Below are 19,270 nucleotides of genomic sequence, written 5' to 3' on the forward strand. Positions count from 1 at the left end.
TCCTTGGGAGAAGAGACCGACCCCACCTCGCTGCACCCCCCTTCCAGGTAGTTGTGGAGAGTGAGAAGGTCCCCGTGAGCTTCTTTTTCTCCAGGCTCAGCAACCCTTGTTATTGAGCCTGGAATGGATTTTGTTTTCAGATCCATTTTCTGATTTTGTTTTTACTTGCTCCTTCCTCAAGAATAATCTGGGGACAGACTCGGTATAAGTGTTTGGTTATTTCATGGATTATTCTTTTTTCACTCTTTACAGGGTTACTTAAAGCAGTGCCGGAAGAGGAGGGATATGTTCAGTGATGAACAGCTAAAAATCATCTTTGGTAACATCGAAGATATCTACAGATTTCAGATGGGTTTTGTCCGGGACTTGGAGAAGCAGTACAACAATGAAGACCCCCATCTCAGTGAAATTGGACCGTGTTTCCTGGAACACGTAAGTTAACTTGTCATTTTTGTTTGGGAGTTCTGGGGGTTGTTTTGGGGGATGAGGGACAGAGGGGGAAGGAGTAGCAGAAAAAGTCAGGAGGCAGGAACCACGCAGAATAACTTTTGTGCATCAGTACTGTTCTAGTTACATATCAGGGACTACTCCATGGCCCTCCATTTACTTCATGAGATATAGAGAGGGGAGAGTTTGAGGTGAGGCGTATAGCTAGGAACCCCCTAGTACATTTGAATCTCAACATATTTTCACATCCACCCTGAATCATGTTATGTACACACAGTGTCCCTCCCCTACTCCCCACCTTCTTTTGCTCTTCAGAATATGACTTAAACCCACTCACAGGCCAGCCTGATCAGGTCATGGATGATGAGAAGGCTGCTTCTAGGCTTCTTCATCATTCTTCAGGGAGAATGAAGTGCCGTATCACAGCTTACGTATGAGGTGCTCCAACCCAGGGTGCAGATCCTGTACTCTTGTTACCTCATTACGTACAGTCAGGGCTGAGCTGACAGCAGTTCACTTCTTATTAGAGACATTTCTGATAGACATTCATGAAACTTAAGCAAGGCATCCCTAAAAAGGTTCACAGCATCTCTCAAGCGACATTGGTCTTCTAATTGAAAAAACAGGTTTCTTTCTGAGAAGTTGCATTACAATTGCTCGTTTTTATCGGAGCCTGCATCTGTGCTACTTGCTTCCAAAGCAGCAGCATATTCCAGCTCTGTGCTACAAAGATGTAAGAAATCTTGCTGAGGATCAGTAGCTAAAACTTCATGTCTTGAGGCTATGCTGTCAATTCATTTAGAGTGACAATAATAAGAATTACTACCATTATTCGGAGGAATAGCTGACACTTACCTGTCATCAGATGGAGGCTAAAAGCTGGCTGATAAACTGATAAATTATCCCTGTTTAGCCATTTGGGGAATCTGAGGGATGAGGGAATTAAAATCCTGTTATATAGATCTGCAAAGCGTCTTGTTCCTTATCTGCTTCAGGAAGAGAGAGGTGTCAGCGCCTGGCTTTTGGTCATCTGTGGTGTTGGGAAAGAAACTGAGCTACTCTCTTCCCAGAGCGGCAGGTTATGTGGGCCCTTTATGGGACTGAGAAATAAGAATTGCTGGTCAAGCATATTTTTTTAAAAAAAAAGAAGCTGTCCTTTCTGTAGTTTGTAAGGTATTGGCCACAACCTGATGTAGCATCTGAGGCTGTTGACCTGCAACACCTGGGCTTATATCTGGGCTGTCTCAACTACAGTCTTAATATTTGTTATTGGGCGGTCAGTTAGTGTCTGTCTCTTCCTTCCAGTGTAATCTTTCTTTGACCCTTTTCTGCCTTGTCTGTGTGGCCCAGGTGAATCAAGCCTGAGCTAAGGGTGATGGACTGCCATGGGCCCCATCTGTGGTTCATGAGGGCAGAAAAAGGAGATTCCAACCAAATTAGCACAAAAAGACTTGTTAGACCAGTGTGAAGGGTGGGTGGGCATGTGTGTGAGGTGGTTTTATTCTTTGTTTGTTTTTCCCATCTTTGTTGTTTTCCAGCTCTCTGGTCCTGAGAAAATCCACACAGTGGTTGGTGCCTTGGGTTCCCTGTTGGTAAAGGGAATTTCAATGTCCCCAGCCCTAAACACTAGTCAGGTGCTTTATGATCTTTCAGGGAAAGAGCTCTAGCTCTAGAAATAACAAGGTTTTCATCCTGTATTACCAAAGGCCAGAGTTCTGTTTGGTTCTACCTTTACCTTTCATAAAGAAAATCCCACCACAGAATTTGAAATGGAACACCCACAACGCTGCACAGGGGTTCACTTTAACACACCCTGTACCTACAGAGACCTCAGTGATGTGTCAGTTATGCAGATCCCTCTCTGCTTCCCTTTTTCCCCAGAATGACCATGCAGCACCTCCTCCAAGCAGGAAAAGTACTCTAGGATGAGTCCTTCCTCCTCCTTCCTCGGGGTATTCTTTCTTCTTTAGTTGTAATGTGTTCTTGTTGGCCAGTCGGGTGCTTGCAGCGCTTCTCTGATGTGTAGTCCTCTCTGTGTGAATCTGCCTCTCACAGCAAGATGGCTTCTGGATCTATTCGGAGTACTGTAACAATCATTTGGATGCATGCATGGAGCTTTCCAAGCTGATGAAAGATAGCAGGTACCAGCATTTCTTCGAAGCGTGTCGTCTGTTGCAGCAGATGATTGATATTGCCATAGATGGTTTCCTTCTGACGCCAGTGCAGAAGATCTGCAAATACCCTCTGCAGCTCGCAGAGCTACTGAAGTACACGGCGCAGGATCACAGGTATGCCAGTCTCTTATTTCCTGGAAGGGTTTTGCTCACTGCTCCTTTACATGGCTTCTGCACACACACAGGCATTGGGATTTTTTTTTCTGTCCAGCTCCTCTCTCTGTGACATCTTGTATAAATTGAAGCAGGGCAAAGGTTTAGCAGACAGTTACAAAGCTTCTCAAAGCGCTGATTCTCAATGGAGCTGAACTCATCTCTGTTATAATCACACATGTGAACTAATTACCCTTGCATATACTTTCTGATGCTACCAGTTACACTAGAAAAATTGCCTAATTAGCATTCAGTGGTCAGAAAGGCAAAAGCCTACTCCTTTATCCTGAAGAGGACCTCAGCACATAGCAGGTAGAAGACCAGGATCTGCAACTCAAACCTGAATATGCTCAGGTTTTTCTGCTCTGCTTTTCAGCCTGATTCCATCTCTGATTTTGCCATTGAGTTTAGGTTCAGAGGAGCACCCAGCAATTTGATTACTTCCCAACATTTCCAGCATCTCCTTTGCTGCTGCTGAGGGCAATGAACCTGACTCCCTGACTTAGTGTAAATCAAGAAAAGTACCTATGATATCAGTTGTGATGTACTGCTATAAAAATAAGACGGAAGAAGAATTAGGCCCCCTATGAGTAGATTTTCTCTTGCCTTGCCAATTTTCTTTCTTTTTCCAAAGCCATTTAAAAGGAAGTGTTTCAGAGAACAAAGAAGACCACAGATTTTTCAGAAACTTCTGCAAGTGTTTGATTTTTTTGTTTTTCCCTAACCGCAGCTCTAGAAGTGTGGAGAGATGTGTTATGAGCAAAGAGATGCATTGATTTGCTTTGACCTGATTCACAAGTTTGATTCATACTAGCTGAATGCCCAGTTCAGAATCACCAATTTGGACGTGCATTTGGCTCCAGATCCAATTTATGTTTTTTCCTTCATAACGAGATCAAATCAAACTTGGAGTGGACTCATGGGAACCTTAGGGCATCAGAAAGCAGCTCTAGGATCCCAAATGTTGTGGCTTTTTTTCCTTGCCAGCCATGTGATGTCCCCACAGTATTTACACTGTGACTGTGGCTTTACGATGGGAAGACATGAGCAGCCTCAGAGAGCAGAGCTCTGTGTTTTAAATTACCTTCTCCGAGTTATTTGGGAGCGATACCAAAGGGGATGTGGCCAGTGTGATTACAGAAGGGTTGGATTATTTTGGGAGTACATTCCTTTTTCCTTTGGGATGTTTTAAAATCAACATGTTGCTAAGTAATCAGATTCTGAATAGTCATATTCTGAGGAGGCTCAGACCTTTCTTGTCGTTAAGTAACAATTAGTTGATTCAGACTGAGAGCTCATTTTTAGTGGATTGTGTCAGTGATAGGACACAGCCATGGACACTTCATTTCTCTTGTTTCTTTCTAAAAAGGGAAAGTGGGATCATATTTGCTTGCCTTGTGTTAGTAAAGAGTAATAAAGAATAACCTCCTGAAGCTGCAACAGTGCATGTATGAAAGTCATGGCTGCACAGAGAGCCAGCAGAAGACCGGTGCCTTACCTCAGCGCTGGAGTGGCATACTGCCTTTAGTGTGGGCGTGCTCTGGAGAGGGTATTGACTCATGGAGGAATGGTGTTATAACACAAAACCGGGGTGGGTCATACCATGCTTCCCTGTGGTCTAGCTCCTCAGATTCAAGTGTTCAAAGAGCCTGGGAGAGACCGATCCTCCAGGCAACCCAGCTCATATCCTGACCAGCTTAATGCCATGAGTGGGGAAAGTGAGGCACAGAGAGTGTGTCTTACCACCAGATGATTCTGCACTGGGGCTGTGCAGAAAACTCAGGCTGCTGTGGTTGCCTGCTTGAAATACAGATGTTTTCTGCTTGCGTGATTCTGGCTTTGGGGTCAGGGCTGAGATGAGCAAAGCCTGAGATCAGAAAAGCAAATGACCTTTGGGGAGTGTCACGATTGTGACAATATCAAACACAGGGAAAAGCGGGATACCTGCAGGCTGGGTTACTGTCAGGGTCAGCTATGAACAAGAGACACTGAGAAGCCAACCTGGGAGCTTCAGCTGGGCCTGTTAATCAGGTGGTGAGCTGTCCTCATGCACTCGTAGTTTGACAGGGCTCACAATTAGATTGCAAGTCTGAAACAGAAGCTAGAAGATTATGGAGTGGACTAATACAGTGAAATCAGGCTCATCATTGGCTGAATTAGGAGTCTCTTAGGCACTCTGATTAGAATTTAGTATGTAGAAAATATTGTTTAAATCAGTTGAACCATTTATGAAGTAAGGCAAAACTCAGGAAGGACCAGGAGTCCCAATGAAAGCAAATAAGCCAGCTTCAACTAACAGTGGAATATATTCTTTTCTTTTTTTTTTTTTTTTTTTTCCCCTTCTTCACTGCTATGGTACTTGGCAGTGCTATGGATCTTCCCTGCACTAGGTCAGGACAACAGAGCTGAAACCAGAAACCTGAGCACTCTCCGCCAAGCTAGCATGTGATATTTGGAAAGAGTCTAGAATTGCATTCTGATTGAGCACTGAAAAGTGGTCATTGCAGCCTCAATATAATTGACAAACAATTTATTTACCTTAATTTCATAGTTAATGGTATCCTATTATTATTTCACCGGCCAAGTGCTTTGCTTCTGCTATTTTTTTCTTCTAAGTTTTTACCAGCTCTGCCACAGACATGGGCTAGGAGCCCAAAAAGTTCAGTCATGACTCTTTCTTCATTACTGCGTGAAAGAAAAATGTGCATGGGGTTTTCTCTTCAAACATAACATTGGCATTGGTGAATTAGCATTACCAAGATAAAACCCAGCTTGGGCACCGGCCCACTCCGCATGGAGGCAAGCGTTGAGGGTGTTCTCAGAGCCTGGCTCCCTTCAATTGCTTATTGTTTTGACATCGCTTCATTTGAATTTTTCACAAAGCCACATCTGTTCACCTCTTAAAGATTTACTCCAGCTTAGTATGAATTAAATATATGAAGGTCCTAAGTGCAACTTGCTGGTGTCCTTAGTGTTCCCGCTGCATAACTGAGCTGCAGTTAAGAGTGTATGAACATGCTATGTGAGAAAGAGGAGACTGCTGATGGGTGGCCTGACATTAGCCTCCCTTCTTTGCATGAGCGTAATTGCTGGGAGATTATTAGTGACTGTCTCTAAACCTACAACTCCCCCTGCCTCTACATAGTGATTTACCTGCTTCCCTAGAAGAACTCGTGGACATTTTGAAGACCAGACTAGCATCTCTCTGGCATAGTTTTGTGTCTCCTTTACACAACAAGGCACTCTGTTCATACCGATGGCCCCACAAAGGAAGGAACAAGAAATTCTTCATTGCGTATTATGATGGAAATGTCAGACAGCCCTTCCTCTATTCTTCTAATCTTTGTTGAAGGACCAGTCTGGATGTTCTGGAATTCGTAGGATTTTTTTTTTTTAACCTCAGCTAGAATTTTGGCATAAGAATTGAATAACAATTGAAAATACATCTGAAGATTTCATCCAAGAAAGGATAGCAAAATAGCAAATAATATTGTTGTATATCACATTGTGATTGTTTCTTAATATTTACCCTGTTTGGATCACATGGGGAAAGGAATCAAATTCACAGCATTCACCCCTATTTTAGCTGTCACCTGTGCAATTCCTAGCAATAATCAATAAAGCCATTCCCCCTGCAGCTGCCCAAGATCACAGTTTTTCTCATTAGTCAGCGATCAATATCAACCCTTAAGTTAATAATATATTATGGTGGCATTATAGCAGCTGGTCTTGTCTGTCTTTCCGATTGAAATGAACATTAAGGTTCCTTGGAATGGAAAAGAAGGCACAGGGCAGAAATCAATAGCATTGATTTCAGCATCACTTTTTGAAAAGACTGATCATCATCTTTGCTGGCCATGGCGGGAGGCTATTTTCACTCTTTGTTATTACACTCACAGGCCCATCCAGGAAAAAAAAACCACAATTGCTTTGATTTGCTCACCTGAAGTCTGCAGTGAGAGTGAATGCCATGGGATAAATGCTTTGTGGCACTCCTGGAGTCACCTTACGGCTTGAAAGGTGCTCCAACCTTGTGTCTAATCGAAAAATATTTTCTAATGTTCATTTTAAAAATGGAAGAATCCAGGCTCAAAGACACAGGCTATAAAAATGTTCAGACTTTCTTTTGGAATGCTCTTTAGCTGAGCACCTTAAGACTTTAAAGAGCAATATTCACAGCTGTTGCATGTTGGGTTGCAGAAGCTAGACTCTACTTGTTACACTAATGAAAACCAGCTGAGGGGTTGGCTGGCTTCTCTGTCTCGTACACATGCAATTTTAGTTTCAAACAAGCTGCTCTTTTGTGATGATCCAGAAAGACATTGCTGATGGAAAAAATACAGTATCGTAGTAATGAGTGGCAAATCCTACCTGCATTTCTTTCTAAAAGGATGGTGAGATTATGCTGCTGCTAATGATAGACTCCGGTGCATTTCCGCTGCTCATCAGGCTCCATTTCATGGATTTTTCTTTTGTGTTCAACAGTGACTACAGGTATGTGGCTGCTGCTCTCGCTGTCATGAGGAATGTGACTCTACAGATCAACGAGCGGAAGCGCAGGCTGGAGAACATTGACAAGATAGCTCAGTGGCAGGCCTCTGTGCTGGACTGGGAGGTACGGTAGAAGCTCAACCCTGATTTAGATGCTATAAACCTGGAAAAAGTAAATTCCATGCAGTTGTTGAATTACCCAAGACCCGTATAGTTCATTTCATACAATCTGGTCTTCGGATTAAGCTTGGGACAGAGAAGACACATATTTACAGACTTGGGAGATGGCACATAAGATGTAAAATATTAATGGTACTCTGAAGAAAATCTAGGGTACAGTTCCAGTTTCATCAATAGAAATCTGGAGTAACTTTTGCAATTGTGATGCTGTTGTCCTGGGAGTAAGTAAGATTTGGATCAAACTCTGTGTGCATTCTGGCTCTGTGCTTTGTCATGAGGGAAGGAGCAAGGAAAGAGGTAGCAAAAAGCCCTAGGAATTGTTCCAGGTTAAGGAAATGTAGAAAACTTTTCTGGTGGTTGCTTTATGTTTAGAAGTTAAAGCATTAAGCTGAAGCTGGAGATGCTATTTGCACGTTTAGAATGAGTACCCACTTAAAGATATTTCGAACCAACTCCGTGTAGTGATTGTATAATCAAGGAGCTAAGAAACACAGGCAAGGCAAAGTCAGAGCGAGGGATTTCTCACTAGCAGGCCTTCAGTCTCCTGCATTTTTGCCATGTGTTTAAAAAAAAAAAAGCCATACAAAAATTATGTTCTCCTTTTCTTTTCATCCCAAATTTCTTAAAAATCATTGTATGAATGTAATCTGTAAATAGGGGTTTTGAAGCAGACCAAGGACAGATGTTTTTGTCATTCCCTCTGTGTTGTCATCGCTCCATGTGTTTAGCAAGTAGATACTCAGAATGATGGAACAGCCTTTCTTCTTCCTCACAGTCACGAAGATCTGGAATAACTCCAAATTCAAGTCAATGAGATCATACTATGTAAATTAGTATAAGGGAAAGATGCATTAATCTTTCAATTGTTTTTTTCCTGGAAAAGATCTAGGAAGGCTGGGAGGAGAGGAAGAGAAATACAGGTGCATTACCTTCTGATTGTGTATCCTCCTTGACTGAATTAGTTTCATTGCTATAATGAAAGTTGGATTCAAACCTCTTGATAAAACATATAAATGCAGCAATCATAGCTGGTTCTTAAATTATGACTGGTTGTGAGAGCAGAGAATGCAGATGATTTGCTTGATTGTTTTACTGTTGTTTACTGTGAAGAAACCTCTCTTACTCACCAGCAGACTCATTTTCAGAATGAGAAAGCTGCTCTCAAGGAGGCACAGGACCATCAGATATATCTTCAGCCTTCAGTATATTCCATGTGATGAGCTAATGTGTGTAATTTGTAAGAAATGTTGAGACCCTCATTGTAAATAAATCTGGATTAAGGATGGGTCAATTCCAAGTCAGTGAATATTCATGTGTGAGTGGAAAGCCAAGGTGACCTCCACATAGGATCTGTGGAATAGCAGTTTCTTTTTCTCTTCCATTAGCTCAGTTGATAATTCATTTTTATTTAGCCATATCCTTGATAATTCATTCCTGCTTAGCTTCAGTTATATCCTTTATAATTCATTCCTGCTTAGCAGTACCCATTCTTTATCTCCATCCTATCCTCAGGAATTTGCCAAATCATTCTTCCAGGCTTTTTTCAACTGTTCCAAATTTTAAGCTCAAATATTGCAGCAACATCCTTCAGTTTCTCATAATACAGCAAAACCTGCTGTTGCTGCTGCTCAGAGATCCAATGGGAATAAAGCTACTGCCCCCATTCACAGTAAAACACCCTTTTTGGCATTTCTGTTCTGTATTTTGGATCAAGAAGAGCCACGGAGTTGTGATGAGAACACTAGAGGATGGGAGCTGGATCCAGCAGAGGACTTCACTGCTTGATTCTTTCCTCTAAAGTATCTTCTGAATCATCAGATCCAGCCCCCACTTCACAGATGTCCATGTAATGGCCAGAAGGATGCACAAAACACCACAATACTCAGAAGTTAACTATAATATAATGCAGGAAGAGAGCAGGAGAAATCAACAGCAGTGCTGGATGCTTAGATCTGTCCTAGATCTGTGCAGATACTCTCTGTAGGCATTGCAAACCCAAGCTGCTAACCTCCAACACACCCCCCCCCCCCCCCCCAGCTGATATCTATGTGTAGGAGATGTCTTCCAGGACACAGGCTATCAGGCTGATCTCTCACCGAGCCTGCCAGGGTTCAGGCCCTTGTCTTCTACACAGAGGCTGTTATGGAGTAGAAGAGGGATTTCCTGGAATGTCTCCCTAGCATCTTCCACTCTGTGGGGAACATGCATCTGTCTTCTGGGCTAGAGAGTAGAAAACCACAACTCCCGGTTCATCTTTGATGGAGGAGGCTCAGCTGGGAGTGACCCGCTGTCAGCTTTATGCTTCTACAAATTCTTGTCCAGTTATAACAAGTACTCACTGAAAGAGAGAGGAACCCACAGCATTACTCTCACATCTTTCTGTGGCCCTGTTCTTGCTCTAATTAGTCTGTCCCCAAAAGCACGCCCTGTCTGTCCCTCTGTGTGTCACAGTGGCTTCCTCATCTCTCCTGCTGGCACAGCAGTGTGAACAAGCAATGGCAGCATGAACCCAGGGTGTACAGCACAGCCTTCCTTGAGACCATCTGAAAAAAGCACTAAGTCCAAGAAAGCAGGAACTAAGAGAAGAAAATCATCAGTTCAGACTTCTTTCAGCAGAAATTCAGCCAGGGCACAAGATAGAGAGAATCTCAGATTCCCACTGTAGGTGAATTATTTCAGCAGCAGCCAAGGCTAAATGTTGAAGCATGTTGAAGTCTTTCATTTGAGGAAATGTCCGGTTTCCCTCAACATCTCTAGCCTAACGATGTTGACTCTGATTTGAAATTGCATTTTCACTTCTAAATTTACCCATGTTTTGTGGTGACATGTTGGAAAAAGATTTTGAAAGAAGAAAAAATCCAAACAAACCAAAAAATATTTAGTGAGTCAATATTTGAAATGTTCTTGTATACAAAGTGTGTGTACACATTTTCTTGCAAGGAGAGGGTGCTATTGGGAATGTATAAATATTGCTGATCCTAAAACAAATAGAAAAATTAGGGGGCATGTCCTAGCTGATTTAAGCAGAAGGGATTTTACTGAATCCCATGGAGCTGTGCCTGTGTGTTTCAGGAATCATTTTTATCCCTTAAGATTTTTCTCATGGTCCCATGAAGGTGAATTTTGGTGTTAGCATTTGAAAAATGCGAATATCTTTGAGTTAACTGAGGCCGTTGTTGGTTGTGGCTTTTTCCCAAGAACTCACAGCAGGGCATGACGGTTTGAATTGCGAATGGGACCCAGAAAGGGTGGCCTGACTCTAGTGGCAGCTGATAAGCTTGCTGTGGCAGCCAGGGCGTGAAGTCTTAGGGAAGTATTGGCAGCTTTGGCAGCTTTATACAAGTAATGACTGAGCAGAATCTTAAGGGGAGATTCTGATCTCACTGACTACTGCAAATTAGAAATAATCCCAATCGCTTTGAAATGTATTCCTGTATAATTTGTAGGAATGTGATCTTGACCGAAAAGCCTGGATTGGAATTCTGTCTTGTATGACTCACTTCTTTATTTTGTAACCTTAATTTCCAATATATAAACAGACGTAGAGAGGTGCTGCCCCTGCCTACACTGAATTCTCTAGTGCCTTTTGTCCTTTCGGTTGTTAATGGTGCAGAATGTAGGGCTTCCACCACCTCCTGCCGAGACCTTTCAATGTCTGAGAGCTCTCCTTGTTATGAAGTGTTTCCTGATGTTCAACCTCTATTTCCCTTCGTGCAGCGTCATCCCCTTACTTGTAGTTAAATACCCTCAGATCAAAACAGCGACATTTGGAGGCAGGCCGGCAGACCCAGCACACAGAGCTGGCTGGAGCAGGTTCAGAACAGCCTGCGAAGTCTCCTCTGGATCAGACTTCAAACAGGCCAGACAGAGCCCATCCTGGGTGGCCTTTACGCGCTCAGTCCCTTCTTGTGCTCCTGCCCTCTGAGAGAGTGTTACAGATCTCAAAGGTTAGTGGGTAACATCTAGAGATATAGATGCACACAACGGTACTACAAAGAGATTATTTCCACAAAGCCCATCATTTCTAAGCCCTTGCATGCCCCAGTTTGGGCAGTGCAGTATTTACAGGCACACAAATGAGGCAGCGGGAGTGAAGGAGCGGTATGTCCCTGCCTTCCTCTGTCTCTCTGCTCCTGTGCAGTCTTTGCTGGACTGCCACCAGAGGAGCATGTTCACCGCTGTCCTGCCTTCCTTGTGGCTCCTGTAAGCCCATGATGGCATGCTGGCAAGTGTGCTGCAGTGCCCAGCTCATTGCGGCGCTGCTCCTGGGCAAGATTTGCAGCTTGCTGTTCGTTTGGCATGACTTAGGTGCCCACCACAGCCTTGAGTGCAACTGCACCCTTGCTGGGTGCCCATTACAGGTGATGTGGAGATGGAAAACAGGTCTGTGCTTTGGCATACCTCAGCTTTGTTGTATGCCTTTTCATAAAGCTCTTGAACCACATAAAAATAAAATGAAGCAGCGATCCCTGCAGCATTTCAGGCTCTCTCTCCAGCCCTCGTGGCAGCTGCCAGCAACATGTTCCTCCCATTCAGTCCAAGTTTTTTCTCAGAGGAGGGAGGCAATGTGGTGCCCATTCCCTGGGAGGGGATCTGTGGAGGTCCCCAAGTCAGTGGCGGGATGTTTGGTGCAGGGGGGAGCCTTGCTCATCAGCTTGGATTAGTTTTAACTTGCTATTTAAACAGATTACTTTGGTTTATGTAGATACCTGGATATTTCTACCCAAGATTCCCATGGGTTGCCACTTTGGCAGGTTTCAAGAGTATTAGATTTACATGAAGGGGAAAATACATATACTCGAGAAATACAATGAACACTGTCCTTTTAAATTTCTTTCCATTCTTGTTATTTACGGGTCCTTTAAATCAAGACTTTGTGCCCTTAATTGTGTAATATGTAATAGTTGGCCTCAGCCTAATATTATGTTACTGAATCCAAGAATGACATGAGGAAAAAAAAGATGCATGCAACCAACGTACTGTTTTCAAAGTGAAGACAGCCTGATGAGAAATCATCCTGGGGAAAAAAATCGTATCAGGGACTGAAACGGATCCTTCTTTTTTTCCTTCTTCTCCCCCCCACCCCCCCCAGCAACAGAAGGTATCAAAAAATGAGCCTGCTGAAAAGGACAACATTTCTCTTGCTTTCCTTTTTCTGATCTTTCTGTAGCCCAGAGTGCTAATCATCCTGTCAATCTCTAATTAAAGAACAGCAGTGTCAGGCAGAAGAGAGCCCTGCTCGCTGAATGTTAACTACTGAAGGGGATTTTGTGCCCAGCGGTGACAGCAAAGAGCCATGTCAGGAGCCGGGCTCGGGCACAGGGGAGCGGGTCCGATGGGCTGCTGAGCGCTGCTGAGCCTGGGACAGCATCTGCTCAGGGATTGCTCATGGGGCAGAGTGGGGCAGGCCGGCAGGTGTGACGTGCTGCAGCTCGCAGTCCCACGCCCGCCCTTGTTATGCTGGTGCTCCCAGCGGTGTTTCTCTCATGACACTAGTAAAAACCCTTTGGTTCCTCCCAGTTCCTTGTTACAGAAAGTGGTGCACATAGCACAACTGAGGAGCTGTGGATTGACATCTTCCCGTAGCAGCAGCAGCAGAAGAGCTGACCCTCTGCTGCAACCGTCAGGATTAGCCCTAGGACTTGATATGTCATTCTACTGCTGGCAAGCTCAAGGGAGCATGAAGCACACGTCCAGCCTAGGTCTGGGTGACCTTCTGCTCCCATGATTGCACAGCAAGTAGTTGGGACTCTGCCTGTGATTACATGAAGGAGTCAGCTTTCTTTCTGCTGCCCTTTGTATGTAGCAGGGTGCACAGCGAAAACCCTAGAAGCAGGCTGGGGAGGGCTGAATTTTTTTATTATAGGCTTATAGGATAGCTCAGGTTGGAAAAGACCTCAGGAGGTCATCTAGTCTTCTCTTGGCCACTTTGGCAGTGTGCGCTGCTGAAGTCAATAGGACATCTGCAAGTGCAGAGTAACTAAAAGTTCAGCCTCTTCCTTTTTTAGCCATATTTATCTTAACTTATAGAAGGTTATAGATGATCCAGCCTCTCTAGGAGTTGCTTGGAAAAAAGTGGAAAAGATGATTTTTTCCTAGTTTTGTATAGGATTGGAGGGATCCAAGCCTAGGAGTGGCTTTGGAGAGGCACTGCAGAGAGCCTGCCTCAAGTCAGGACCGAGTCTCAAGGTGTGCTGGGGTAGTTGCGTTAGCAGCGGAGCAGAAAAGCAAACGCTTCCCTCCTTGCCTGCCACCCTGCCGCTGACCCTGTCAGCCCCCTGCTAGGGACGCTCCACTAGCAGAAGACAGTTCATGCTATTCAAAGAGGTGGTATAACTGTGTCGGGGAAAAATAAATGCCTTTCAAGGTTCACTGCATCTGCTCGAGGAGGCTCTAGCAGCGCAACCATGCTGGTGTATTGCTACAGCAGCCCAGGGCTTGAGGAACAGGCAGGGCCATGGAGATGCTGCTCTTGGGGACTGCAGGCTAGTCCAAAACTATTTGCAATATATATTTCCAAATTTGCTAACCCAGCATTGGTAATCATCTATTTCTAGCCTATGGACTGTATATAAATTGCTTTTCCAACAGAAGAAATGCAATACAAATCCTATCATTTCAGATCTGAATTTTTTTGTTTTATATTGCTTGCAGGGACTACATAGTTTGGGTTCAGCTAATCAAGTAGAAGTGTTTACAGAGTCCTGTGTGTCCTCAGGCTTGAGATGCTACCACAGGAGTAAAAGACAAAACTGGCTTTCTATTTTTAGCAGCCAGCCTCTTCTAGGCTCGCCCCCTCTCATAAAAGCTCCCATCCATAGGCTTGTACGAATCTGCTTCATATAAGCTCATGTTTAGCCAGGAAACCCCACAGTTTCGGGAGCCGGTGTGTTCTCTTCAGAGGCTTCTTGTTCAAGGGCTTGTGTGTACGTGAGCTGTTGCAACAGCACATGGGTCCCCGGTTCCTGGCCAAGAGGTACCATGGCTGAAATTGCACCCTGACACCACACTCTTGAGACACTGCATGATGCATGACCCGTTCCTTCTGGGAATGACCCTCTGTGTTCCTGGGAGGTTATCCCTAATTAAGCCGGCAGGTACCACAGCTACAGAAGTGAGATAGAGAGGTGGATAAATACCTCGCTAAGGTGATTTGAAAGTCTGTGCTGCGGCATGATGATGCAGTGACTTAATGAAGTTGCTGTTGTCACAGGGCCCAGGGACTCAGGCAGTCGCTTCCAATCAATGCTGAGAGGTTAATTACACATTTACCTGAACAGCAGTCTGAAATCCTCACCAAGAAATTGGGAGTGGGGATGGCTCTTGGTTGCTTTGGCACCTACAAGCATAAGCAGTACCAGAAAAGCATGTCTATCTAGATACCCCCATAGCTGGCTGAACCTTTACAAGTGGTTTGCTGAGATTCTGGGATGGTCTTGTCCCAGAAATTGGTTCTAGTTTGTCATCAAAGCCAGAACTGCAGTAGCTTTAGAGCCAAAAAGAAAAAAAAAACCACCAAGCTTTTTTCTCACTTGCTCCTGAATCCTGCTCCTTACCTTTTAGCTGAAGTCATCCCAGTTCCTTCTGTGGTGTTTTCAGAGTGAGAGATAACTGAGATGCCCACAGGGCAGGTGGTGGTGAATTCACCCATTTTTAATAAATAGATTTTAATTAACTTTTTAAAAAGTCCAACTCATCCCAATTAGTGGAGGGTGACTGCATTTGTTCTTTCTGAGAGTGGGAGAGAATGCGCTGTGTTTTCAAGACCATCTGCTCATGAATCCTTAAAAAAAAATCAGAGAGGAAAACAAGCGTTAGCCAGAGGCAGAGAAAGGGTGAGGGCATTCTGGCAGCCAGCCGGGGAGGCCGTGCCAGTGGGGGCGGGGGTGGGGGCTGCCCAAGGAGCTGGGGTGATCCTGACAGATTTTGGAGGTGGGGAGCTCTGGGGAGCTCTGGGAGAAGGGACGGTAATTGCCTGAATGAGTGGGAAGCAAGGCAACAATCTGGAGGGGTGGGTTCTGGCAGCTTCCTGAGCAGGGGGAGCTGATACCCCGCTGTAGATGACTTGGGAGCTGGCCTGGGATTTCAGGAGGGGACGCGCTTTGGGATGCTATTCTAAAGGGAGGCGTTGCCAAGGCATTTGTTACCCTGAATACAAAGTGGTTCTGTCGTGGGCAGGAGAACGAGGCTTTGCTCTCAGGATGCCACCAGCACCTGCAGCGGGATCCAGGGTCTGGGGGTACCTGGAGAGGGGAGAAGGGGCAGTGTCTGGAGCAGCTCCTTCCTCACCGCAATGCAAACTGTAATGACCATGCTTTGGGTGTCCACACTTAATTTATATCCCTTCCTTCAGAATTATCCCATATCACCAGTTTCTGGTCTGAAGTCAGATGGGGTAGCTTTGAGAGGTGCAGAAGGATCAAAATTTTATTTAATTATCACTTCTCCCCATCCTGCAAAGAGAAACGTATCCACTGCCCTGGCTGGGAGTGGCGGTTCACTCGGCCTCGTTCTCTGTGCCCTCTAGGGAGACGATATCTTGGACCGCAGCTCAGAGTTGATCTACACGGGAGAGATGTCCTGGATTTACCAGCCGTATGGACGGAACCAGCAGCGTGTTTTCTTTCTCTTTGATCACCAGATGGTTCTCTGCAAGAAGGTAAGGACATCCAGGGAGAAAGCAGCATGGCTAAGGACATGCTGCGGACAGGCTTCCCAGTACAAAATGGTTTTTAGGGCAAGGTGGCTATTTGCTACACGTGCAAGAAGAGGACATGGATAGCACTGAGGAAGGGCAACCCACGTGCTAGAAACACTGAATTACAGGATGGTGAGTATAGTGTCATAGAGGGATTTTTATGCTCATGCAAATCCAGCCTCCACTTGTTCGTTTCATGCCTTTTTCTCATGTGCCCCTTGTTTGGCTCGTTGCCTCACTTCTACTTTTGGATTTTGGCTGCAGCATATGATGTGGGATTAGATAGCCCTAGAATTTCTGTGTGAACTATGAAGCCTGGCACTTGGGCAGACAACTCAATTACTGCATTAAAATCATGATTGCTGCCTCTCGAAGAAATATCAGGCAGAAGCCTGGTCCGTAGCAGGGTATATGTGCTGTCACTTGGTGAAATGCATTTTAAGCCTCATCCTCATGTAGCTGCTGTGCTGGATTTTATAGGGCATTAAGCCCATCGTGAAGGTAGAGAGAGACAGTGAGGAATACTGGTGTTACTGTGTTGTAGTATTAATAGCAGCAGGTGAAATGTGTTCTGGAGCAACTGTGTTAAGCAGCAGCATCATAGCTGTATTGCTGTAGTCCCGCTAAGGTGATCCCAGCTCATTACCATCACAAGTGTTCGCAGTGCAGTGCCAGAGCTCATAAATCCCCTACGCCTCTGTCTGCTGACAGACCAGGGATTCGTTGACACTTTCACTGCAGCCATACAGATAAGTGTGCAGAGGGAGTCCCCTGGACAGGCTTCGAGTGGCAGCGAGGGCGAGCTGCAGATGTCTCCAGCCAAACACACCAGGACTGCGTTCCTGTCTCATCTCACATGCTAGGGAAAGGTTGAGTGGGACCTGCACCACGTGGCAGCCCTCCGAGGAGTGCCCTGCACCACAGGAAGCGCGTGGGTGGCCGTGGGGGTGGGTCCTGACTCACCACGGCATCACTGCCCGCTGCCGCCGTGGTGTACGGAGCTGTGGCCTGTGCCGTTCAGTGGGTGGCACTTTCTTCTCCTGAGTCATGGTTGACTGAAATTTTGCCTCTTGGAATGCATGGGCTTATTTTTTCCCTCATCATTGCTGTGCATTTTACTTCTTTCCTGGCTCTGTTAAAAAAAAAAAAAAACAAACCACAGAGCAACAATAACAGAGTCAGATGTTCAGAGAACTGTCAAAATGCGTCTGGAAGTACACAGCTGGGTTTAATTTTTAATCTTGACCTCCTGCACTTTGGTTGTGACCCTTTCATAAGTCAGCATCCAGTTTGGCTTGCACTGGGTCTGAGCCAGAGGGATAGTGAGCGTTCCCTTAACTCCTGGGAAAATCAGAGCTGGGATTGTCGTGGTTATCAGTATGGGTGGAGAGCATCAGCAATTCACAGCAGGCTGCCGGGGGCTCAGAAGGTTGTATCAGTATGCAAACAGCGTTAGTGTGACACTGCCCTTCTTCCCTTATGTATTCAAAAGGCATTTTGTGATGTGTGTGGCAATGCTGCACAAGAGATGCCTTCGTGGGAAGACGCCCTGCAGATTTCAGCTGTCTCGGAGCCAGCACAGTAGTCTGGGGCTCCCTGGCAGAGAGACTGGCTCCATGTCAGGATCTGGTGGGCTCTTCTGCCACTAGCCGAGATCTTGTGGGACAGTGTGCCCACTGAGCTTTAGGGTGCCAGGGCAGAGGGTGGTAAGTCATCTGGTGAGCCCAGGACCGTGGGCACAGGGTTCATACCTCGTTGCAGGTTCTCCTGCATCTCTTTTTTTCTAGCATCAAACTGCAGTTGTGCTTTCAGCACGTTGGGGTAAGAGGGGAGATGGGGTTACAGCTGGGTTCTCCTTGAGTGTTATTAAGAAAGATTGTCAGAGTATGGAATGCAGAGGAGTGTTAGCTCACATTTTGGGATCAAACATCTTATATAAATCAAATCTGAATGATTTATAGCCTGTGTTGTCTTGACCCTTGCGTCAGGCTTTGCTGTTTCAGATCCCAGCAGGCAATCATCTAGCAGGATAACCTCTGCTTTAGAGCCAGTGCGCTGTATCCTGGGGCTTCCTCAGTGAAGCACCATGTATGTCGTGGTGCAGGAAGCGGAGGCTGTCCTTCCTTACCCCATGCTTTAAAATGCTTCTCTGAGAGATATGAAGTATGACCCACATGTCCCCAAGAGCAGAAAGAAGGCAGCAGGTTGGCTGAGGTGCTGGTGTTCCAGCTCTGCCTGGCCAGGTGTGGGCAGAGCCCCATGTCCTGGCATCATCTGCAGCACAGCCTGGCCCCAGTTGTGGGGGTTACAGTGCTTGAGAGCGGCCTGAGCTTGCACTATGTGTTCATGTCCCACTTCAGCAAACCCTCAGGGAACTGGAGTTGAGTCCAGAAGGGGAAGTTTGAGATTTCCAGAAGGTCTCAGAGTTCAGCTGGTCCAGGTCTGGCAGCTCCTCTGCCTTGCGTACAGGGAAAATTAAGTCATTCAGAGGTTTTCAAATCAGCAGATTGAACAGCACCCCTCTTATTCTAGACACAGGCAGTGAGGAAATTTGTGGACAGCCAGACCTATGTTTTGCGTGAGGTTTGTTTGGTCAATAAGCCTGGTCAAAATTTTCAGCTTTGGTACCACTTCAAAATGGCACATCTCAGTGAATCTTCCTCTTTGGAAGATCTTCTGCATATGTGGGTTTTCTTCATATATAATAAATTAGTAGGTGTGATACATCCTGAATCATGACACAGTCTATTTAAGAATACATTTATTTTTGAATTATAATGGTTGAATTTTACCTCTTTATTGGTCAAAAAAGTTTTTTTATAGAAATAAGGAACTAAAACAAATTCCTTATTTAAATATGTCACATATACTTAAGTTTGATGAAAGTATGCTAGATATCCTGAGAGGCTCTAGAAGACAAGCATGTATTTCAAACGAGATCTTCCCGTCCTCCAGATCTTCACTGCAGTTATCTGCATGTCATCCTCGCCTTCGTTACCTGTTTGTCTCCCTGGTGGATGTTTGCAGCTGCAACAGCTCTGCTCTTGAATCCTCTAGTAAGACATATGGATTCTGTAGTTTGATAGAGACTGATACATGAGTTTCTGATGGAGCAGATACTGTTGGA

General features: G+C 45.1%; 1 protein-coding gene across 11 annotated transcripts in view; it reads left to right on the plus strand.

Moving 5' to 3' along the window:
- The window catches only part of ARHGEF9 (Cdc42 guanine nucleotide exchange factor 9), a 221,301-nt gene that overhangs the window by 173,121 nt on the left and 28,910 nt on the right, over positions 1–19,270 (plus strand). For all 11 annotated transcript variants that reach the window (XM_037407890.1, XM_037407892.1, XM_037407900.1 and 8 more), the window contains 4 exons: positions 253–432; positions 2,503–2,735; positions 7,260–7,389; positions 15,973–16,104. In XM_037407890.1, the coding sequence (XP_037263787.1) occupies positions 253–432; positions 2,503–2,735; positions 7,260–7,389; positions 15,973–16,104 (675 nt within the window). The remainder of the gene's footprint in view (positions 1–252; positions 433–2,502; positions 2,736–7,259; positions 7,390–15,972; positions 16,105–19,270) is intronic.

This window comes from Falco rusticolus, chromosome 14 (genome assembly GCF_015220075.1).
Source record: "Falco rusticolus isolate bFalRus1 chromosome 14, bFalRus1.pri, whole genome shotgun sequence".
NCBI classification, from domain to species: domain Eukaryota; kingdom Metazoa; phylum Chordata; class Aves; order Falconiformes; family Falconidae; genus Falco; species Falco rusticolus.